General features: G+C 42.3%; 1 protein-coding gene across 18 annotated transcripts in view; it reads right to left on the reverse strand.

The window, feature by feature from the left end:
• Positions 1-4,966: 4,966 nt before the first annotated feature.
• The window catches only part of sorbs2a (sorbin and SH3 domain containing 2a), a 63,311-nt gene continuing 43,137 nt past the window's right edge, over positions 4,967-25,140 (reverse strand). For 6 of the 18 annotated variants that reach the window (XM_078166169.1, XM_078166167.1, XM_033624208.2 and 3 more), the window contains 16 exons: positions 24,490-24,561; positions 22,816-22,872; positions 22,089-22,138; positions 20,991-21,166; positions 18,808-20,631; positions 17,621-17,700; positions 17,283-17,380; positions 16,763-16,877; positions 16,506-16,634; positions 15,297-15,491; positions 12,934-13,968; positions 11,670-12,173; positions 10,204-10,284; positions 9,812-9,849; positions 9,440-9,546; positions 4,967-7,730 (listed from right to left, as the gene is read on the reverse strand). In XM_078166169.1, the coding sequence (XP_078022295.1) occupies positions 7,669-7,730; positions 9,440-9,546; positions 9,812-9,849; positions 10,204-10,284; positions 11,670-12,173; positions 12,934-13,968; positions 15,297-15,491; positions 16,506-16,634; positions 16,763-16,877; positions 17,283-17,380; positions 17,621-17,700; positions 18,808-20,631; positions 20,991-21,166; positions 22,089-22,138; positions 22,816-22,872; positions 24,490-24,561 (4,623 nt within the window). In that variant the 3' untranslated portion in view covers positions 4,967-7,668. The remainder of the gene's footprint in view (positions 7,731-9,439; positions 9,547-9,811; positions 9,850-10,203; positions 10,285-11,669; positions 12,174-12,933; positions 13,969-15,296; positions 15,492-16,505; positions 16,635-16,762; positions 16,878-17,282; positions 17,381-17,620; positions 17,701-18,807; positions 20,632-20,990; positions 21,167-22,088; positions 22,139-22,815; positions 22,873-24,489; positions 24,562-25,140) is intronic. The other 12 variants (XM_078166175.1, XM_078166164.1, XM_033624211.2 and 9 more) reach the window with 8 other exon arrangements.

Here is a 25,140-nt window from a genome sequence, read left to right on the forward strand (position 1 = left end):
GGTGCAGGGGGGAGGAGAATGGACAGATCCCACCCCAGCAGTGAAGTAATTGGTCAGATTTTGGAGACTGGCTCCGGGACTGCTCTGCCAGCACTTGGTTGCCAGTTTTCCTGATTTTATTGAGCAATTTTTCTTGTGTCTACTTTTCTCTCTTGCTACTTCTCACTCCAAAAAGACAGAAATGTTTTGCCTCTTAAATCAAATGCCACTGAAGCTTCAGTCATCCTGAACAAATCCAGTGTTGGCTCACAGTGTGCATACTTATATAGACACTTGTAGACAGAGTGAAGATGTTAACCAGCCCCCCCACCACCACCATCACTTCTCATCCCTGGGCAGCTTACAGTCTGGCTGGCCTCCTCTCGCTCTGGTTGACGGGTCTTGCTGCTCCTGTCCTTATTTGGTCTGGAGGCGCAGCTCCGCTCTGAGGCCCTGGAGGTCCCACAGGCACATTCCAGCCACTATTGATCTGGATGGGACCCAGGACACTCACCCCTGAGCTTGTCAACAATCCAGTTTCAACAGTTTTCCAACACATCATCCTTTTTTTTTCTGTGTTTATATCTGCGTCTGTCCTTGCTGTTAAAATAAAGGATTTCCTCTAGCCTTCAAAAACCTTCCTCGCTGCGCTGCTTGTTTATGATCACAGTGTTTCATTCCAGTCGGCTGATAATTTTCTCGTGTCTGCATGCCTTTCATGTCTGCATTATATCCAAAATTATGAAAACACAGAAGGCTTTATGTGGCGACGACAGCACTTAGTCAACAAACTGTGAGTGAGGTTTGTGTCAGCACTGATAAACCTTCGCTCTGTTTTTCCATTGTGGCGATTAATCAAACTGCCTTTTAAACAATCGTGCAAATTAATAATATTTCCATGAAATCCATCAACCGCATACAGCCTTGAAAATCTCATTTGATGCATGTGTTATAAAGTGGAGCGGATTCATGGTTTGTTTCTGCAGTTACCATGACGATGAAACTCCCGGACAAAAAGGGATGTGGATGATGGAGCATTCATACTCCAAAATGTCTCTTTCTTTGCAAACATAATAAGAGTCTGCCTGCATTAAGTTTACCATAAACCAGTTATATAAACTCTCCCCTTGTGTATGCTTGACTTGTTAAAGACATGCACATTAAAATTGACCTATGTGACTCTTATAACACATAACAGCTGAAACAATGGTTGTTAGAGCATCAGTGCACCCTTTGAAAATAACAAGGAGGTGCATTGCAAGGCCTGTTTTGGTATTCTACAAAAATCATAAAACATGTAGCCTACTTCTGATTTTAAGGCTGTAGTTTCTGGCTAAAAGGTTTCAAGTGTGTTTCACCTGTAACCACACTCAACAATGATGTCACGCTGTACTGACACACCCTGGAGCACACTCACAAGCAGCAAGGCAATCGAGTACAGTTCATTTTCAATGGAGGCCAGTGACATGAAGCTACAAACTGACGCCTGACATTTATCTCTGCTGATGGGTGTGACACGCTACAAATCAAAGTTGAGCTGGCTTCAACTTTTTTCACTGCTCCTATGATGCCATGAAGTGTCAACCAATCATATGTTTGTTGTTAGCTTAGTTAGCTGACACTATGCTAGCTGTATGTGCACACAGGGATGCAATGGGGCGATCTCACTCCGAAGTTGTCGAAACCCAGTGCTTAGGCAGTGACTTGCGGCGTCAGATGGTGACAAAAAAAGCTGTCCTTTAATGTCGGCATGATACGTGGCCGGTTGCCATTATAGTTTAATGGTGCTTGGGGGCGTCAAGGGAAAATGCAGCGGGACAAGAACGAAAGTTAAGGTGGCAAAAGTCTGATTAGGGTGGGTTGGAGGGGTGAAGGATGGGTCCAACAAACACCAAACTTCACCCGGGGGAGTGGTATTCAAGTCCTGTAAGATTCTAAAGCCAAACCCTGATTTTTTTCTAAACTTAACCATGTACTTTTCTTCCTAAACCTAGTTAGTTGTTGGAAGAGAAAAACATCAATTTGCATTGTTGTACTGACACAGTGTGTTTATTTTGAAAGAGACTGTATGTGAATGGTAAATTTCCTGCGAAAATGGAAGTATATTTTGAAAGAAGACAATGCATGTAACAGGCAGAACTTGACTAGGCGTCTCAGAACGTCAACAACCACAGAATGTGAGAATGGAGTGAGAATGTGTTGGCTTTGTGGCAATTAGCTAACACACACGAGTCTGCGATGATGTAACTATGTTAAGAGGTGTCTGAACAACACTTTAACGACTAAGTGTTGCTAAATGACTAAGTGATAATGTAGCTGGTCATGCTGTTGCCTTGTTGCTCATAGTGTGAACACAGTATTGCACATCACTGCAGCAAGCTGAGAAGTTAAAGGACAAGTCTGGTGATTATTATTCTTTGTTATCAGCAACAATTCAAACTAATGGTTAATTCAAGTTTTTTAAGGAATACTTCAGCTAAGGATCCAACTGTTGAGCTTTGGATAAGGGGATGACCCGCTCTACCTCTGAGCCACAGCTGCCCTGTACTAAGTACAGGACTGGATAACTGACGTAGATTACACCACGAGTTGTGTGAGAGTTTGTGAACGGATGTTTTGATATAGTTTTGATGTTGTTAAACACGGCCCTGTTTTACTTCAATTCCAGACTTCTGTCTATTTTTGGATTCTTTGTTCACTGTGGAAGGATGCGAGAAAAAAAAACTTTTCTTCAAGAATAGATCACACACAGTGAGTAATTTATACACAGGTGATCATTTGGTGGGTGAAGTATTCCCATCCAACATTTGTATGTGGGGCCCAAGTGGGTAGTAATGAGTTGAAAAATGGGCCCTATATGTGACTGTCCAAGGGTTCCATAATGGTGCCATGCTTTTTGCCCACATAGGTGGTTTTACTCAAGTGTGCCCGAGATAAGAAGCCCATTTTGGGCCCATACCCACTTGGTGCCCAGGTAGCTGCAGCATTACCTATTTAGGTCCACTTGGGTAAACTCATCCATGTGTGCAATTAGCATGGGGCTAAAATAGAACCCATGGACAGCCACATACAGGGCCCACTTTTTGAGCTCATTTACTAACCACATACAAATGTTGACTGGCATTCCAAGCATTGCTTGTATTGCTAAAGCCTGATGTAGCTTAGTTCTGTCTGCCCTGGACCTCCAGTATTGTCCAAAAACACATTAATGAGCCACAGTGTTTCACTCAGGAACATGTTCCTTCATTACTATGAACACAGGCACCATAGTTTATTTTCCTTTTGTGTCACCACCACATATACACCTTCCTGCTGCTGTAAATACTCACTGGATCACTTAGTATGTTAATCCACAGCTTTAGAAGACCCCCAAGAAATAGAATATTTACTCGTATTTGAGTAGCCTACAGTGCCTAGCTGTTCATAAGTTACTAACCCCTTTTAACCCTTTGAAACCTGGAGAAACACTTTTCTTGTCCCGCTTTCAGATGCCTAAGTATTTAAACCTTTGAACCCTGGGCAAATTGGCACAATTTCTGTCAAAAACATAGGAAAAAAGGCAGTAAGCAACTTGGTAAGAAATGTCCCACAAATTGCACAAAAAGGAAAAGAAAATTATTGTAAAAAAAAAAAAAAAACTAGGGAAAAAGGGAAAAAAATCAGGGAAAAACTATATTTATAATTATTATCACATTTTAAAATTATGGTAGAGAATTATTATAATTTTTCCTGGTCATTTCATTCTTTCTTTATTTTTTAATTTCTTTCTTTCTTTTTTTTAAACTAATTTTCTTGTTTTCATTTTTTGGGTCATTTCTTTTGTTGCCAATTGCCTTCTTCCCATGTTTTTTTTTTTAAAACAAAAATCAAGCCAATTTACTCAGATTTCAAAGGGTTAAAGAATAACCTATACAACCATGACCAGCCTCAGAAACAGGCTTGCAGCTACATGACTGTGGGGAAGTCAGAAAGTACTGAGAGACGGACTTGAGAACTGCTGTCTTTGGTCTTCTCCTGAAATTTGTGAACAGTAAGAACAATAGGTGTCACCAGCCTTTTCCTTTAGACCATGCGAGGTCAGCAATAACAAGAATGTATAAAGATACCCCGTGTAGCCTGTGGAGTTGTTTGTACATGTGTGTTGCATGTATCCAAAGCTTTGTGCTTTTACTTTTTGCAAAAGCCCTTTTCTTGAGGCTTTTGAAACTTCTTCTTTTTGATCAGCACATTACCGCCACCAACTGTTCATGTGTGGAATTGTGTGAAATAGAGAGGACGTCAAAGTGTGTAACATCACCTCTGTGCTTGAAATAAAAGGATAGGAAAGAGGTCAGCAGGTCAGAGTCTCAGCAACATACCTTTAAACATCATAAATGAGATTTCCTTTTCAGCCATCAACAGTTTTCTTTTCTGTTCGGCTAAAAGGGGAAAAAGGGTGAAATATTTCATCTACCAGCTGGATTTTATTAGCAATACAGCCCCATAAAATCATCCAACAAAATGCTAAGATACTGTAGAAATACTTAGGTCCAAGAGTGTGCATTGAATTTGATATTAACATGAATAACATATAAGATTAACATTTTCATTACATGTATAAACATATCAGGAGTCAAATTCTCGTCTTCAATCCAAATCTGTTCCTAACGATGTATCAAAGGCGGACTAGAGTTTGTGATCGCGCTCTGTGCACACTTTCCTGATGTTTTTCTAGACTATATATGCATAAATTAATTTTTTGCATCACAGAAGAGGTTTACATATACATGGCTATTAAATTAGTGAGTTGGATGTAAGGCAGCAATCACCAACTCTACTCGACTCTAACTACAGTAACTTCAGTTTAAATACGTCACTGGCTCTTAAAACAACAGATAACTGGAGGAAAGAAAGGCCTACATGCCTGGCTACAATAATAAGTCTGAAAAAAGTGGAAATTAGCACCACTGATGAAGAATGTGAGGAAAGAAAGAGAAGAAACCAAATGTGATGGTGGGTGAGAAAAAGCTGACTTTATAAAGCATGTGGATGTTGGCCATTTTACAGCTCTCATACAAAAGGCTTACAAAAACACCACAGACACACACACACGCACACACACACACACGGAGTGTTGTCACACCAGCTGAGATAGTGGATGACAGGGGGGTGACGTGAAGGACAATGAATGATAAAACAAAATATATCTTAAGGTGCTTTAACAATTGCTTTGTTGTCAGTGTCCATCCTATGTGAAACACGTAAAATGAGAAACAAAAACATAAAATATATTCACTGAGCATGACAAGCTAAGATGATGATAATTCCAAATAGTATATAACTACATGAAACAGTGACCCACAAGCTCTGACAACAGGGTTAGAAGATGCCACCGAAATCTAGTGGAAAAACTGCAGTTGTGTGACTGGAGTTTTTGTTTCGTAAAACGCTATCTCATCCTGCGTCTCACTTAAATAATTCAACATAAAACATAATGACACCATCATGAACTGTCCTGTTGTCACTCAGCACTGATCTGGGCACTGATACAATAAAATAGTCCTTCATATGTGGGTTTGCTGCTGTTCAAAGATGTTAGAAAAGCATCCTGTTGTTCCATCTTTTCTAAAATCGTCTCATAACACAGTTCAACCAGCACTTGTCCTCTTATAAATATAATACCTAAAAGGTTGGTAGCCTTTATGCATACACTTTTCAAACATGACCAATATACTGCAAAGGCCCACAGACATTTTAAAGGAGCAGTGTGAAGGATTTAGTGGTCTCTCGTGGTGAGGACTGCAGATTATAACAAATTGAACTTCTGCCATGTACCAAGCGTAAACTCCCGGTTAAGATTCCTTTGGTGTTGATTGTTTAGGCGCTAAATTATCAGCAGAGGTCTCCTCCTCTCCGAGACAAATGGACCGGGTGATTAAAACTGGTAAAAACAGCGAATAATGCAGTTTCACGTTAAAAACAATTAGTGTTTTTCCAACACTGCTCGTCACAAAGGGGCTGCTAACTACAATGGCCGAAAATCTAAAGAACGGGAACGACCCTATCTAGAGCCAGTGTTTAGTTTGTCCATTCTGGGCCACTGTAGAAACATGGCGGTGTAACAGAGCCATCCCCGTGGATGAGAACCCGCTCCCTATGTAGATATCGGGATCGGTACACATGCTGCGTCTTTAACCGCCTGGGAAATTTGAGGTTGGGTCCTGGGCACTTCTTTTGTGCCTTTTTCGAGCCAGCTTTCAGGAGTGCACCAGCATGTTGTGTCTGCGGTTGCCAAGCAACCTCAACAAGCACCATATCATAGCCTATTAACCTGAAATACTGAGTGCAGAGCTGATCTTCTTCCAGGCGCTGTCCGTGGGACAGATGAAAAGCTCTGGCAGTCCTGCACCAAAATAATCAACTTTTCTATAGTTACCACAGACTGAGATTTACGAAAGAAGGGAAAGGTATCTGTCTGCTGTGACTGGCATGCACACTGCTGTGTTCCAAAAGTTACACTTGGTTTATCTTGGGGCACAGCTACTGCGCCCTGAAACGTAGGCGCTTGTCAACATTGAAAACAATGAATTTAAGGGCGCAAAACGAGGCATGCGTACGGCTCTATAAACGACTCATTCTCAGGTCATGGAGGCACGACTGTTCTTATTTTCAGGTGATTATACACTAAAAAAAACATAATTGTTATATTATGTTCAATTTCTGCCATTATATGCCACTAAAACCTTCACACTGAACCTTTAACACCTGGTGTGTAAAATCTGAAGTGACATTTGAGATAAAACACAAGAAATTGTGTTAAAGTTTCCTTAAAGTGCATTAATCCTAGCGTGAAGATGAAGAACCAACAAGTCCAAAATATTTTTGTGTTTTCTAATCTTAAACTTTAAATCTATTGTATTAGGTTTAGACAGCAAGTGCAACAGTGCCGATATTTTTCCTACTTCCTCATTTGCGATATTTGAAATGATTGCTTCATAATGATCGTGTTTCATATCCCCAAATTCTTATCAACCAATCAGCACCTCGGGCGACACATAACATTGATACATGCACAGTCTTTACAGTCCTGTAAGCGTGGATCTAACATCCTTTTACCTGAAATATCAGCTGCATGGCTGCAATCCCTTCAACACAGCTTGTACACAACAGACCTGCTGACAGAATACTGTTTACAACACTCTCTGCACTGTAACGTCTTTGGGGATATTTGTTAGTGAACACTGAAATGAAATGTAACAAGTGTTTTTATGTTTGAGATACTGCGGGAAAATAAAAAAAAGTGATCTTACTGCCCTTTAACAGGAAGAAAAGCATCGCTGCCGTGCCCTGTTTTCTATCTTTGACTGTTTGCAAAGTTCCTTTCACATCCTTCTATCACAGTCAAAAGTTAAAGGTCACTGACTGGAGCACAAAGTTTGGGTTCTCCATGATAGAAAAATAAGGATAAAAAGATAAGATTAAAAAAACAACATTATTTTATAGAAGTCTTCCTTTAAAGATGGCTAGTTAGAGCTAAATGTTCTGTCTGTGTGAAGCTGACCAGCCACACATAACACGCAAACACAGAAATGTGCAACAGGTCTTGGGGGACCAGTGTTGGTATGTGGTGTCCTGCGGGTGCTGTGCTGAGGGCGATGAACGTGTCACAGGAAGGGGCGGGGCCAGAGGGGAGGGAGTCTGGAATCATCATTATAGCTGCTTCACGTAGTTTCCTGGGAAGGTTCCAAACAACTTGCTCCTTCGAGAGGTCCCTTCAAAAACAAAGAGCAATAAAATGAGATTGTCAGTGTTTGAAGGTTTGGCTGAAACTTGGCAGCAGCAGCAGCAGCAGCAGCAGCAGCAGCGCTCACTAATATTATTCCAGCTCACTGCAGTCTGGACCTCAGCCAAAGCTGCAGATCAAACTTAATCACATGGAAACCTCTTTAGAGGGCAAAGTTGTCTGTAGAAGAATGTAAAGGTTAACACGTCAGACAGATTCTCAGGACTGTCCGACTCACTCAGCTGTACAGGACAATGTTGACTTCTTAAACATGTCATGTTATAAATGTGTGGTGTGATCACAGTGCCATCTAGTGGTCTCTGTTTGTTTGCAACCAGACCACAAACACATCAGACAGTTAGAGCATCAATTTGACCTACTGTATTTTTCGCATTGTGTACATTTGTTGTCCAGGTGTTCTGTAAGATATATCCATTAGTTGTCAACTATTAAATTAATTGCCAAATAATTTTAAAATCAATCACTGGTTTGAGTAATTTTGTCAAGAGAAAATGTAGAAGAAAATAAGAAAAAATCTTAAATGTGAATAATTTCTGCTTAATTAACTCCGTGACAGTAAACTAAATATCTTCAGGTTGTGGACAATACAAGACACTCAAGGACGTCACTAATCACCATTTTCTGACATTTTATAGACCAAAAAACTAATTGATTAATGGAAAAAAATATCTACATATTAATCAGCAGTGGAAAATAATCATTATTTACAGTCCTAATGTAGTTAGGCAACAACTTACTAAATAAAATCAAAGTACTGCCAAACCACACTGGTTTTACAGGATGTCATCTTTGACCCTCTTTCTGTCTCACCTCTTGCGGGACAGTTGTTTGTTTTTTATAAAGTAACATTTAACCAGGGAGACATGACATTAAAATGCAAATTATGTCAATATGTAATTAAAATGTGTGCATTAATGAAATTATAATAATTGTAATAAGTCCAACCAACTACTATTGCGACTATTTGACTCATGCACTTCTCTAAATCTAGTATCTAGTAGACAAGTACAACCCTTTATCCCCTCCTCTATGGAGTTAGATTTGGCCAGTCTCAATCAAATTGACAGCTGGGTGAGAATCGTCTTGGGAGTCGAATTCAACTGAATCATTCATCCACCATGGTTGATTCACCGGCATAGATGCGCTGCGTTATTTGGGAGCGGAGACTCCAATGTTTGGGTAAGATGATGACACAGATGATGAATGATTCAGTTGAATTCGACTCCCAAGACAATCCTCACCCAGCTGTCGATTCGACTGAGACTGGCCAATAGGAACGGGGCCCCGCCCATGACATTTTTGCAGCGAAAGCAAAATCCTGACACAAAAGCAAAGACTTAGGTTTTGAGAGAGAGAAGAAAAATGTTTTGAGAGAAACAATTCTTTTTGATAGAAAATGTTTTCACACCGATAGCAAAAAAAATAATATTTGAGAGTAAAAAAAAGTTTTTGGAGAGTTTTTTTTTCTTGGAAATCATTTTTTAAATCTCTCTTTTTTTTTATATATATTCTATGACAAAATACTTTGTCTCAAAACTTTTTTTAGTCTCAAACATAATTATTTTTTGCTATCAGTGTGAAAACTTTTTCTCTCAAACATTTTTTTTTTTTCTCATATCATTTATTTTCTCACATGTAATAAAGACACAAATCTAACTCCATACTCCTCATACTTACCAACAAACCAGCCATCATCACACTTTTCCATCACATCTACAATGTCGCCCTCCTTCAGCTCCAGCTCATCCTCGTTGCGAGGCAGATAGTTGTACACGGCCTGGTACCTGTGTAAGAAAAAGAAAAATGGTGAACTGACGCCTCTAATCAACAGTGATGCTACTTTTTCTGTCATGTGTAACATGATCACCACCACCGCTGCTTTTTCTTCTTCATCCAGTATTTTCCCTACGTTTCTGTTAATATGTTAAAAATGTAAAAACTGAACTGCACACATATTTTATACCTTGCTCAGTCTACAGTTTAGCACTAAGGAATATTTTCTTTTCTTGTATGGCAGCAAATCAGTGTGCAATAACATAAATCACTTACGGGTCTCCTCCGCCATGGAGTGCATCCTGTACTAATCGCTGTGAGAAAGACAGAAACAGACAAAAATATTTGTGAGGCTCTTGTTTAGGATTTAAGGTTAAAAGGAAAGACTTGTCCGATGTTGTCACTCATTACAAATAAGATATAATTTCATACCCAGACAGGCATGAATAAGTAAACCAACCAAACACAGCAGAAATACTGCAGTATCTCCTTTTATCTCCATGTTAAGGAAATTAACACTGTGTTTCCAAAACATTATACTTTAGTATGTATGTTATAGAATATGTGGTGATGAGTCATGAATGATGTGGTTATTTCTAAAGATTTCCTTCCTGCACAGAGACAAGAGAACAGTCAGAACATGGGTGAATGAAGACATGCCCTCCTACCCTTCGACCTCTAATGGGGGACAGATAGGACCTCCGAGTCAAGATGGGGCTACGAGGAGGTTTACCACCAACAACTGGATCCTGCTCAACAGGCAAGAAAAACCAGAAGCAACAAACCGATAATCTTCAACAGTAAATGAGTCAGCAGGCCTCAACATGAGCTCAACACACAAGCACCAAGGCTAATGACATGCTGTGAGACATCATCCAGCCACATGCTGATGAAAATCCTCCTAAACACACCACAGTACAACCAAGGAGAGCAACACACTAATTCAAGAATGCTCTCTACTGTCCATTAATAAACACCATATCACTTACATGGTAGTGCACAATGTATTTTAGTGTACAAATGACGCACAACTTTAAGCTACGGCTGCAACAAACAATTATATTTCATATCTATTATTCTGTTGACACATTTTGATTGATCGTGTAGTTTATAAAAAGTCCAAAAATAGTGAAAAATGGCCATCACAGTTTACCAGATTGTATTTCAGTCAGGAACACTTTAATCAAAGAAAACTTGATTTCTATTTGCAGTATTATATTTGGCGGTATGGCTCTGTTCTGGGGCCTCTCTGACTTTCCTCTGGCCTTCACAGAAAGCCTCTTCCACACGCCTGTGTGGAAAGCCTGAGGTGGAGAGAGCACACCTCTCTGCCCTTCCACGTGCAAATGAGGAAAGCCTGAGATGGAGAGAGCAAACCTCCCTGCCCTTACATGCGCTCACGTGGGAAGCCTAAAGGCAGAGAGAGCACACCTCTCTGCCCTTCCATGTGCAGACAAGGAAAGCTTGAGGCAGAGACAGCAAACCTCCCTGCCCTTCCATGCGCCTACATGGAAAGCCTAAGGCAGGGAGAGCAGCAGCAAAGACCCCCCGTGAACAGAATAGAGCAGCATCAATGACAAACAGAAGTGACATTGATAAGTCAGACACAGCATGAAAAGGAGGAGCTGGGGTGGAGGCAGGTTGCAAAGCAGCTTGCAGAGGAAGCAGCAACAATAGGCAGGCCAGAGCAGTTTAAATAGGGCGCCCTGAATGAGATTCGCCAGTTGGTTGCATAGAAAGGAATCACGTGATCTATCAGCTGACTCCCTTCCATCAATCAGCTGCTCCATAAGTTTATTGGCTGTTTGAGCTGCACTTGACATTGTGTCCTGCCTGAACTAATGCTATGCTCAGTTTTTGTCAAACAGTCAAAAATGTAAAAATAGTCAATTTATAATGATAAAAAACAGAATGAAATATCAAATTGTAATGGCATTTTCCTCACATGAATGACATAAAGGATTAATCAGATATAAAACATGTTCATCTGTCAGTTGATTAGTTCACCAGTCACTTCAACCACAGTCTCAGCTTCACTGATGTCAGTGACACAAAAGTTAGAGGACTTGTACCAATCCTCAGCACCACAAACATGACTCAAATCAACGCCAACATCTCCACATTCCAGCTTTACCTTCACCTTGGGGGACCTACGTCCTGGATGGGGTACAGCGGGGATAGTGGGGGGAGAGCGTGGAGTGGCGAGGGGAGGAGAGGCAGGTTTATGGGGAGTCAGAGCAGGAAGAGGAATAGGCGACTCTGTGCCAGTGCAGGATGTGACAGGAGGAAGACAGGGAGAGCTTGGAGGGTGAGAGACAGGGCGCTGTGAGGGAACAGCTGAAGAGGGGTGGAGGGGAGGGGGTGAGACAGGTGGAGAGAGAGAGACTGCGGGTAGCGACGATGTCATGAGGCGAGGAAGGGATGGGGGCCGAGGGGAGACAGGTGGAGAGGGAGGGATGGAGGGAGGGATGGGGGTACGATCCTGCTGTTGTGACCGGGAGACAGACGACGACAAAGGAGTAAAAGAAGAAGTAAAAGAAGAGGACAGAGGAGGTAAGGAGGTCAGAGGTGGTGCTGTGGAGGGTGAGGGGAGGCCGGGGTGAGGAAGCCGTGTCAGAGTAGAAGGAGAGACATCAGCCTATGGAGGTAATGACACACACACATCAATCCTGAAGCTGAATCACAGGAGCTAAATGCTGAGGATCTTTACCGAGCCCTGGAAGAGACGTGGAGGAAAATATTTTAAATAAATGATTTTGAAGTACTGTACTTTTGTATAAAATTTAAGGGACTTGTAATTTATGCTACTTTTTTTTTTTTTTACTCTTCAGACTTTCACTTCAATTTAGTCAATGAAATACAAAGGACCATCTCTTTGAAAAAACCTTCTTCCATCTCTACAATCATCATCTACATTATCATTATTCAAAAAACATCTCTAGGACTCTAATTTGCAAAAATACTTCATTGAATTATTTGTAATTTGTTTGTGTATTTGTTGTTGTTGTAAGTTGTACAAAGAATCTGAACACTTCTCTATCCAATGCTTTTGAGTAAATGTACAGTTTGCTGTACAACCGTGATATTTTAAGGCTTGAGTTTCCATGCCTAATTATAGACAGACAGACAGACAGATAGACAGATAGATAGATAGATAGGTACTTTATTAATCCCGAGGGAAATTCAATTCATTTATTTCTACCCTACTTTGCTGTAAATGCATCCAAGCTTCTGTAATGGCTGCCTGAAACACGTACATTAACATTTGTGCCAAACTTTTGTAAGCGAATTTAAAAGTAGGTCTGTTTTTCTAAGATTTAAAACATTTCCCTCCATCTCTCTTCCAGGACTCTGTGGTGTTTCCAAACTCAACAGACACAGCTCACACCATGCTCTACCTGTGGACTGAGCCTCTCATTTAAACCTTTAATGTCCTCTTTGTCCTCACTAACTTCATCCTCTTCCTCAATGAACAACTCAGTAAATCCCCTTCCTTTCACCGATGGTGGTCTCTGCGACTCAACCGGTTGCTCACTTAGAGTTTTTGACTGCCCCTCCCAAGTGATGGAAAGTGGCTCCATTGTCACAAGCTTGTGAAACGGCATCTCTAACCGAACGCTGCCTGCCGAGTCACTGGCTGGAGTAACTGCTGGGGGTTTCACTGCTGGCTGATGGGATTCTTCTTTTTCGTTTAGTTTAAACCTGCTCTGGGATTCACTGGTTAGTGTAGGTGGAGGTGAATCTATTGGAGACAATCTTGAAAAGCCAGCATCGTCTGTACTGGTAGAACCATCCAGAATCATGGACAACAGCTCGTCATAAGGGTCTATAGCTTGTGGCGTAACATCTTCCACATTTGACTTGTGCCGCAGAGGAACTTGTGTGGGTGACTTTATTGGCTCTGGCACTGTGCAGGATAAAATCTCTGGCTTAGAAATGTGTAATGGCGGAGCTTTGCCACTGTTGTATCGCAGTGAAAAGTCAGGCAGTGGAGAGGTAAATGCAGAATGAGGAAGAGGGGGTGGAGGAGGAGGAGGAGGAGGAGGAGGAGGTGGAGGTGGAGGAGGTGGTAGTGGTGCTGGTTGTGAGAAAGGTAGGGTAACAGGGGTGTGACCTAAACCAAGTCTCCCTTCTTTAAAGGGAGGAGTTACAGAAAACCTCTGAGGTGGCAGGGCAAAGCCTCTTTGGGATGGCGCAGGTGACGGTGGCTTCGACTCCTGAGCCTTTAGGAAAGGTGTAAGGTCAGCGGGGAGAGGGGGAGGTGTGGGTGGTATAGGGGTGGTTGTGAGGGAGTGAGCTGGAGTGGACGCTGATGGATCCATTGTGAGGGACAGCCACTCGCTGGTGACAGCTTGCAAGTCAGGCCTCCTCAGGGAGGGCTGAGGGGACAGGGGGTCACGGATAGTGGAGGATGGAGGTAGATGGTAGAAAGGCTCCATGAAGGTGAGGTGAAAAAGAAAGAACAGTGGAATTTATAAAACTGGAACAGAGAGTACAATGTGTGTAGTGTGTGTGAGTGTTAAGGGCTCAACAGAGCTTAAAAGGACAGTTCACTCCCAAAGCGGAAATACTTTTCCTCTTACCTGTGGTGCTATTTATCAGTCTAGATTATTTTAGTGTGAGTTGTCCAGTGTTGGAGATATCGGCCATAGAGGTGTCTGCCTTCTCCCCAATATAATGGAACTAGATGGCATTCGGCTTGTGGTGCTCAAAGCACCAAAAAATACATCTGAAAAACTCAACAGCAATGTCTCTTTACAGAGATCTTGGTGTAGTTACTTAAGATAATCAACAGACCCTGTTGTGAGCAGTTTTATTTAGAGACTGTTCTTTCTATCAAACTACACCCAACAACCACATCACCATGCAGAGAGAAAGCGTGCATCTACTGCTAGCTCACCTAGCACAACTGAGCTAGCTAATGTTACAGCTGTGGATTATCTGAAATAACCAGGTCATGGTTTCTGGAAAGAAACATTGCTGCTGAGTTTTTCAAATGTATTTTTTGGTGCTTTGAGCACCACAAGCTGAGTGCCACCTAGTTCCATTATATTGGAAAGAAGGCAGACATCTCTATGGCTTATATTTCCAACCCTTGACAAGTCATCCAGAAACAATCTACAGGTAAGAGGAAAAATACCTACATTTGATTCTGGGGTGAACTATCCCCTTTAAAGCTGTATTTGCTCCCTTACGCAGATGATGCATTTATTTATTTACTGATTTAATGATATCAAAACAAACTTTTTTAGTAAACTGGAGACATTCTTTACAGCTGTGGTTCCCAACTGGTGGGTTGTGGGTCCATTCTGAATGGACCACAAGTGACTCGCAAACGTGTCAAGTTTATTTTGAAGTACAGTGAATTTCCTGCACACAGCTTTTGTTTTGGAGTGCTATTCCCTGCTGTAAAGTGAGTGAATAACAGACAGCTACTTGACTGAGGCAGCAAACTAGCTCGAAGACATGGCCAAAAGCAAGTATGACACCAAATGTATTAAACTGTGTGGACCCTGGAATAATGATTAAGGAGAAATCTGGACCGCGTGGACGGACCAGTTGGGAACCACTGGTTTACAGCAGTTTTTGAGGATGGAAAATGATTGTTTGTGATGTTGGTTTAAAATCTATAAATTCAATTATAAAGCAGCTCAAAGTGCTTTATTAGATCCAGCACTTTAAAACAAACTGCTGGTTACAAAGTCGTCTGTATTGAATTGGTTTAGCATATTCTATTGTCACGTTGTTGTGATTTTCCTACCTTGACAGGTGTAGAACTTGGTGTCCTGCTGCTCGGGTAACCATGTGGATCTATGTGGTGGGCGGAGCTCTTGGCTGGGGAGCGCTTGATGATGTCAACGTAGGACACAGGAAAGATGCCCTGTTTGGTTGTGTCTGGGATCTTCCCCTCGTACCAGTTCTGGTCCACCTGCCTTATCACAATTATTCTCTCGCCCTTCACACAGAACACACACACACACACAAAATATACACATGGTTTTTAACTGCAATACAGACTGTTTTAAATACACAGAACTCAATAGTACTTCCTCTCACACTTCTTGGAGCCACTGTGAATCTTCTCCAGGTCAGACCCGCAGTTGGTTAATCATATGTACTATCGTCTACCACTGTATCTTTTTGAGGCTACAGGCAGGATATCTTCAAAGTCTACACACAGTAGCTTTAACCACATGAAACATATCATCACTACCTGGTGGGAACCTTGTAACTATGTCTGAATGATTATTTGTTTCTCTAGAATTTGAGAAAATGTTGGAACTTTGAAATTTAAATAAGCACTCTGAAGTCCAGTCGATAAACTCTGCAGCTTCACCAGGTTTCCTATGCTTAAGGTAAATTAGATTGACTACTTCATCAATACTACATGAACTGACATCAATTACGTAGGGTTAGGGACAATTTTTCCAAATTGTTAACTGTGACATAAACATGACTTTTTTTCTTTTTTGGTCAAGTTAAAAAGTTAAATGATCAAGCTAAAATGTTGAAGAAAAAAACAAAACACTTTCTAAGCAGAACACATGGGAAAACAATCAATCTATTATCATAAACTTTTCTATGTGGTTTGAAAAAAGCTTTCTCATTTGTCATTTGATAGATGTGGTAAATATATATGTGTGTTGTTGGTTCAGTTACCCTGATCCTTGCAAGATGTAAATACAAGAGGCTTTTAAGACTGTTGAAATATTGATTTAAGACATTTAATTTTAGACGAATGAATTCAATGCTATTTAATACTTTCAAGGATCTTCAGGAACTCTTTCTCCTTCTGCAGAAGGACTTAAAATTGCACCCTTTGGTTCCTCTCGGCCATTTCAAAGCACTGTTGCAGGATTTTTGTACACAATCTTCTATATGCCAATCTCACGGACGGTGTACTTGAAAAAGAGTTTTTCTGGTTTAAAAAAAGGTTTAATAAATAAATAAATAAATAAATAAACACTACCTTTCTGAGAGACAGCTCCACGTTAGTATCAGCGTTGAAGTTGTAGCGAGCTACTGCCTCTCCGATCTCTCTGACATGTGCTGGCGGAGGAGGACGAATCGGCTGCTGCCTCTCTGAGGATGGCATCTTCTGTTTATGTGCAATAGTGTAAATGTGTGTGTTGAAGAGGAGGAGAAATCATAAAGACAAATTAAACATAAGACACAAATTAGTGTACATCTACAGTACTGCACTCAGTTTATCAGCTGCACACTCACTTCTACATATGAAATGGGTAATATCCCAACCCGCCCGCGGTGCTCTCCTTCATACCAGTTGTTGTCTATCTGCCGGATGATGTTGACTGCATCACCCTTCTTAAATGACAGCTCCCTGCAACACATTCATGTCATCACAGTGCTGGCACACAGGCAGGAAGAAAAAATGAGCTGATCACTTCAGCCAGCACAGCTCATTTCATGTAAACAGCATCAGCTACAGAACGTCAGCCACTGAAGCGGATAATATAAAACCAAGTACAACAGAAATCAGCTTTATTCATGCATCTATTTAAGGATGTATAAATAAAAGGAATCAGTTAAAGCCATCCAGGTGTGGTGGTAAGATGTGACGATGAAGTTATCTTAGAAAGAAAAAGAAACTTTTTGCATGAAATGCACAAGAATCTGAAACCATAATACTGAATGCAATGAGTCGAGATGTGCTGATATGCAGTTAGGCATTCATGCTTTAAGGCTCGGCTTCCTTGTACGTGCACGGTGCGTTTACTGTACTCACTTAGCTGTTTGTGCCTTAAAATCATAAATGGCTCTCGCAGGCTGTTTCTGATGGAGGAGAGAGAACAGAATAAGTTGTGTCATCTGTTTATGGGAGACCTAGGAGATGAGAGTGAGAGAAAGAAAGCCGGCGAGCATTACCAGGCAAAACATAAAATACAGCTTTTTAATTTCTGTGAGAAAATTTAACTGTGCTGTGGAGGAGTAATGCTAAAGACAAAAAAAGGTTATTGAAGTTCAATCTAAAGTATTTTTACTTTATTATAAAGAGAAAAATAGTGCTCCTAATGAAGTGCATGTTGGTGCTGAGAATACTAGCCATCAGTTTCAGTGCTGTACCTCTCTGTCAGGAGTAGGTCTTCTACTCTGGGGTGTGTGGCGTCCATCCATGGTGGAATAACACCTGGAGACATCCTGGTCTGTGATTAGTGAGACACATGAGAAAGGTCATGGGGGTTACGACAGTAACCACAATTATGTCACATGCATACTCATAATACAAAGACGTGCTTTGGGAAAGTACTGAATGGTGCAGTGATGACGTCATTCCAACAGGTAAATGAGGGAATAATAGCACAGGATCAAAAATTGTGTTTTATTTCCATTTCATTGTAGAAACAAGGTGATTGGGATTCCCAAAACATGACACATGCAATCAAAAATTGCTCAAACACAAAATAAAATAAGGGGAATACAACCCAAAGATGACTAAATATGATAAAATACATTTACAAACATAAACATACAAGCAGGTGGCCTGAAGGAAAGAATGATTTTAGGGTAATAAGATGCCTCTACAACAAATAAACTTGCAAAACAGACAAATGATACAAGCAAAACAATAATCAAATTATAAACAAACAGAAGAATGTTCACATTTATTTACTCCAACCAGATACTATACTGTAAATTCTCACTATTTCTTTACCCAGTCACAGAGAAGTCCAGTTTTATCACATTTAGTACTGTAGATGCCTCCCTGTTTCCTAAAATGCTCTTCCTCACCATTCTGTTGCTCTGATTTTCTTTTTCTGACAGAATTATTGCTCCACTTCACTATTTAATTCAAATTGTTCCTACATTGCTGTTGTGTTGTTCAGTATTAGGTTACTGTCAACGCCAGCATTTTCTGCAGTGTTTCAAATTAGGTTTCCAGTAGCTCCAAGGCATAATCCTCGCATTTTAGTAGCAGACCTTTAATGTGAAACATCAGGAGGAGGTGTTTAGTTTCACAAGAATGGTCATTACTTAATACCAGGTTTTACTTGAGAATTTACAGTCAACAGGTCTTACTGAATGTCACGTAAAATATAAAACAGCACAGTAACGGATGTATCGGCTGACCAATGAGGGGAAAAGGGCAACAAGCCCATGCAACACTGAAAGGGACAATAAGGTGAATGTATGTGGGTTATGTACACGTCTATATGTGAGTATACAGAAAAAAAACTATGTGTGGGTAAGACTGGTTATATGACAAAGTGAACATTTGTATATTTGAGGTGTGATATGTGTATTATCTCCACCTGAATAACAGAGACCATTCCCATTGCCCTGCTCCTCTCCATATTCATTATTGTTTGAGGTGTCTGAGTGGCGTCCATAACAGGCACTGATTGGTGACTGTAGCCGTGGTGTGGAGGGATCCCCTCTGTGTGAGGCATACCCAGTGGGGCTCCCATCTGGGTACAAAGATGCAGAGGAGTGACCCCCGTGCCAACACCCCCTCCTCCCCCGCAATGAGGAGCTTCGTTCAGGCACATTTGGCAGCAGTTCGGCCAGTATTCTTCTCAGGATGCTATCGTCAGGCGCCCGAGTCCCTCTGTGGCCTCTCTCTGCTTGAATGTGCTCATAAATGTCTCTCAAGGCTGCATCTAGTGCTTCATAAATGGCCTGTTTGGACTTGGGTCTGCTACCTCGATCTCCGCCACCATTGCTTCTTCTAGAGGTAGGTGGTGAGCCCTTTTTCCTGCGGAAAGGCACTGGGCTGACCAGGAAGGCCAGCTTGGACATCGCTTGTTGGGACTGTGAGCTCTGGATGTGTGAATGGCTGCTGCGGCTCTGCTGTGAAGATCTCTGGTGCTCCTGGCGTGCTCGTTCTCTCTCATGGCGAAGCATGGTTGTGAAGCGGGTATAGGAGGCCGGGCAGCGGCCTTTGCAGGAGCTGATGAGGTGGCGGTGTTGGTAACCCTGGCTCTGGCCTATACTTTGGTGAGCAGGGTGATGGTGGTGGTGATGGTGGTGGTGATGACGGAGGTGGTGGTGGTGGTGAAGGGTGGAAGAGCCATACAAGCTCTCAGAGGAAGTTAGTGAGCAATGGTCAAAGTCACTCTCACTGCAAAATGAGGAGCCCTCCACCTGGATGAAGTCACTGAGGTCTGACGCAACAGCATCTTGTTCACTGTCAGAGTAGTCTGGGTTGGCCTGTGGGCCTTGGGGAACAGGAGGGGCAGGAAAGGACCGTGCACGGCCGGGCTCTGGCCCAACACGAGGCTGGCCCTCTGGTGGGCTACGAGGTCGATGCAAGTGATCCATGGTGTGAGGTACTACTGCACTATTGCCGTTATTGTCTTCCTCTAGTAAAGATTCTATGGAAAAACGGCGTTTTGGAAAACTGGGTGTGCCACCGCCACCACTGCTGGCTCGAGATGACGAGCCACCTGGCGTCGTAGTGCCTGAAGGCACCTCAGTGTCACCCAAGTTGGGCATGGATTTGGACTTCTGAATAAGGCGCTCATATGCAGAAATGCGGTTTGGCACCATATCGCGCGGCACCTCAACGCCCCAAGAAGGTGCCCAAGGAGAGAGACGATGGCGATGCAGGTGAGGCTGGCGCTCTAGTTCCAGGATACGAGCGCGCACCGAGCGGATGACTTCAGATGGGATGAGCTGAGCTCGGTCGATCTGGTGCATCTTACGATAGAGCTGGAGAAAACCCGGTGAATCGTGCGCTCGTCGGCGGTGGAGGCGAGGCAATGAGTGAGTGGACATGGATCCGGTCGAACCTGAGGGATTCCCATCACAAACCAGCGACCCAGCACTTTCTGAGCGTGTTGCGTTGCGCCCGCCCGAGTCGGCGTGCCCATCATTGAGTAAGTCATCGCAGCTGCGTGACTTGAGCTTGCCAGGGACGGGCGGTACCTCCTCAGCACTGCTCCATGTCTCAGCATCCTGGCATTTTGTCTGCCAACTGTTCTTACAACAGACAGACTGCTTGGAGGAGGAGCTGCCCTCCTGGCTGGCATCCTCCTGGCAATGGACAGGGTCAGAGGGGACAGGGGGCAGAGAGGGGCGCTGATGAGGACCTGGGGAGGTCAAACTGTTTGAATACATGTTGCATGCGTCCCCACCTTTCAGATGTCCAATAAAGAGCAGCGTGGTGAAAGAGAAGAAGGAGGAAAGCATGTTAAGCAGTAATACCCAGCAAAAGGGTGGAAGAGCTGGGGAGAGGGAGAAGAGTTAGGAGAGAAAAGAGGACAGGTAGAAAAAGACGATCTGATGTTTTTTTTCTTCAGACTTCCACCAACACCAATCAAGGAAATGTACGACCACACCAGACAGACATATTGTGAAAAACACAACAGATCTTTGATCTTCTGTCAAAGTGGTAAATACAATACACACATATAACAGCTCGGGGAAGAGACGGGAAAAGAGAAATACACAGAGAAAAAAAATATCAAGTGAAACAAGATGTTTGTGTGTTTACCTTTGGCTCTGGAGGGTGAGGATGGTGAGGAACGAACCGCAGGCTTCTTGAGGCTGCTGCTGGGTCTGTAGGCATCCACTGGTTTAGGGGAAGTTGCAGCTCTGCTCTGAGACTGAGCATTCACTTGGGAACTCGTCGGCTCAGACTTCCTTCTCTTTCTGTAGTCGCTGGCAGCACTGCAGCATAGTCAGACATCAATGACAATGCTTTCAGAAGAGTATACACAGGTGAATGCAGTTTGCTGCAGGCACATTGATTTCAGGGACTAGAAATGTCTTGTGAGTACATCCTATAACATCTGTTTACAAACCATATGCAGACCAAAATATGATTAATTATGAGCAAGTGAATGTTGTTTTAAGGATTAAACATTTTTCTCTTTTCTAAACCACTTAGATAAATAGGAGACAAATGAAGTATATGAACTATATGTACTGTTGGTCAAAAATCTCTTTTGAAATTTGGGAATTTTTAAACTTTTTCATGTTCATTTATGGACAGAGATAAATCCTTGGCATCATTTTTATAAGTATAAGTATATCCAAGCTCATCCTACTTATAATGAGGCTATTATCCTTGTGTCCAAAAAGATGAGACAGCAGCGTTACCATAACTTCTCTCATTCAAAATGTCTAAAAACCCAGTGGGCTTTCTATTTAGGACAAACACACTCAATGTCGCACACATGAATTACATGGCCTATTCATCTCATCCCATTTCTGCCCTTTCTGTTCACCGAGGAAAATGCGACTGAATAAGCAGGCCATTTGTGAAAGAGAGCAGGACGAGGGGAGGAAGAGGGGGGGTTGTGTGAAGGATAGGAGGTGAAGGGCAGAATCAATAGGTTTGCTGGGTTAATTTATTCTGGCTCAGTTAGTGAAAGAGAGATGCAAAGCTCCCTGCCTTCAGTGGCAAGAGCAAATAAAGACGAACACTAATCCCTGCAAAATTATCAGACACAGAGGCTATTTGCACAACAGTCAAGGCAAGAAAGAGCAGTTTTGATTCCCTGCTGAATCACAACAAGGAGCAGTGCTGTTGAGGAGATGGGGGAGGGGGGTGGTGATGCAGAGGGAAAATAGAAGAAACAGAGGTTACCTCGCAGGTCTCTCCGGAGCCTTGTCAGCAGGAGCGATGTGCAGGGATGTCTGAAATAGGGCAGACGACAAAAGAGAAAAGTGAGGTCCGCAAGAACAAAGACTCGAGGCAGAGCAGCTCACAATGCACAGCCTGCATGCGGTTGTTGCTGTGCCACACTCAAAATGCTCCCCCAGCGTAAGGTGCGACAGATGCTGGTTCCACATGGCACACCTGAGTGAGAAGAGGCCTACCGGTGTACGTAGTGAAGAAAAATTTCTGAGCACTCTTGGGCTGCTCTTAAGGATGATGACAAAGGTGATACAGCAAAGGATGTTTTGAGCTGAGCTCAGGGGGGCAAATGTTGCCCTGCAAAATCTGGCATGGATCAGCTGGAATGGGTCTTTGTGGTAAAGAATGATTGATACACTTTAACTGCAAAGATCTCTCAGAGGAAATAATACCCATCAGATGAAACACAGGAAACAAAAGAATGATTTCCAGTGAATAATACAATACAACCCCAAGCAAATAAATGCCCAGCATCAGAGCTTTCAAAGCAACATCATTCTCATCTTGTCATGGATAGCTGACATGGGGACATGACATCATACTGAATTGTTGCTACGCTACATTACACTCATTTAAAGCAATCATGTTCCTTAACAATACAGATTTTAATTCCTATCATTGGTTAGAAATTCTGAGATTAACAACACTTCTGCAACACTCATGAAGGTGAGATTACCTCAATGCGCTGGCGAGCGGAGATGTCTGGATTATAATCCAGCCGTTTTTTAGGAGGCTTGAGCCCCAAGCGGCAGCAGTGAGCAGGAGGAGGAGGAGGAGGAGGAGGAGAAATAGGAAGAGGGTGAAAATGAGGTGAAGGAGGAGAAGCAGTGGTGACGTCATGGGGAGAAACAAACAAAAACAAAAAACATGTGGAGAGAGTGACACCCGTTAGAGAATCTGAGTAATCAGAGATGGACTAGTTCACAAACGCTGCACATGTGCTTTGCATGTACAATGCACACGTGTGCACACACTCAATACACACTAACACACACACTTACACAAAATACTTGTTCATTCCTATTCACATTCTAATGTCATCTATTAATGCTGTGTTTGTATTCTCAAAACAGCAACATCAAACTACAGTATGTCAATGCTATAATAAACAGGCCTACTAAATAAACCTTTATACCACACACACATACACACACAAAAATGTGCCCATGTACCACACACACATGCAGAGTGTAAGAGCAAGCTGTAAAGCAGAAAGCCGAGTGAAGCACAAGCGGCAGTGTTGTGTTTATTTGAAAGTGCAGTGACTTGCACGATCAAATGTTGTGATTTAGTGCAGATAAACTATCGTTCACTCAGTCGGTCAAAAGTTCTCGTGACTTGTCACCTCAATAAACACTCAAACACTGAACATACAGTGAGATTCTGTCCCAGCTGGAGCAGTCAGTGCATGTAGGGGAACCGTCTACACTCTAAGGGCTTATTCAGTGGTGTGAAACATTCAAAATATTGCAGGTAGAAATCTCAACACAGCCTAACAGGACTCTGGGAAGTCATGTCAGCTCCACATGTGACATTTGCACCTGAACATTTCGAATAAGCCCAACAAACCATCACCTGATGTCATGCTCTGACATGGACAGAGGCGTGTCCTCATGACTCTTTGTAAATCGGCCAGGTTGGGGTAATTTGATCTCAGATCAGTGGCTAGAGGCAATCACTGCTCTGAGCCACTAGGATGTTATTACCACCTGCATCCAGCAGAGGGCACTACAGCATTTAGTTTGTATGCAGAGCATTGCTCCACCAGAGGTGAAGATAAAAATGAACTAGCAAAAATTAATAAATGATTAAATGATTTAACCAGATAAATAAAGGGCTGATTAACTGATACTTATGTTAGCATGTGCAAGAGATGTTAAAGAAACTGCACAGATTCAGATTGTTATGCAAAACAGAGAGATAAGATTATTTTATATTATCAATGTTGATCGATGATTTACTGTTCTGTGCAGTTTTACCCGCCAAAAAGCCAGGTCATCTAAAGCATCTGGAGCACACTGCCTTTTTAACCTTTTGTCCTGCTTATTTTGGGGCAAGATGCAACACAGAACCAACTGAAATAAAATTATCCAAGTATGTGTGTGAACATTTCAGTGCCTGCTAGCCACCAGACCAAAAAACCCAGCAACGCAGAGACATAACACAGCCTGTCACAGGGGTGGGGGGAAGGGGGGGTCACAGCACCCAACAAGTACCACATGCCCAAACAACTAGCCCCACCCAGTCTATTGGCGGAGACATTTAAAAAAGTCCTGGGTGGAGTGTAGAGAGTGGGTGTATGCCTAAGGCAGGGTTGTGGTTGAAGAAGTAAGCTATGGCCCTGACTTACCGGCCGCCCAAACTCCAGCTCGGAAAAGAACTTATACCAAGGCTCGTTCTCTAAATCTATGTCATCATAGGTCTGGGAAAGCATGACAGTGACAGAGAGAAAAAGGTAGAGGAAAGACAGTGTGGAAAGAAGTCACACACAAAGAGAGACATGGACCTCATGGTTAGGAATGAGCAACGGTGGTGCAGAAAGATGGGCACAGGATGAAGATTCAGACTGGCTCATGGGGACCAAAGCAGTGATGCAAAACCAATTTACTACTGACAAATCCTACTGAGAACAGTTTGCTTCACAACTTTAACTGGTTTGACAGCACTTCCAAAACATTAGAGAATCCAAACTACTTGTTAGCCAGTGTAAAGTAGCGCCATATATGTCATCAGACAGTGATTAAACTTGTGCACACTAAATAATCTAATATGCACAACTCCAACTCTCCGACTCCAACTATCCAACTCTTGTCACCATTGGGGACTGAGGAGGCAGACAGTTTCAACACCTCGGCCAGTTTTAATTAATATTCATTAATTTCATATGAATAAAAATGAACAGGCCTGTGAATCCCATGACAGAATCACATTACCGCAGCTTTCTTCGCAGCTTTAGCGCAGGTGACAGATAATGAAAATCAGCATGTTACTTTGGACATTA

The sequence above is a fragment of the Epinephelus lanceolatus genome, chromosome 3 (assembly GCF_041903045.1).
Source record: "Epinephelus lanceolatus isolate andai-2023 chromosome 3, ASM4190304v1, whole genome shotgun sequence".
Classification (NCBI taxonomy): Eukaryota; Metazoa; Chordata; class Actinopteri; order Perciformes; family Serranidae; genus Epinephelus; species Epinephelus lanceolatus.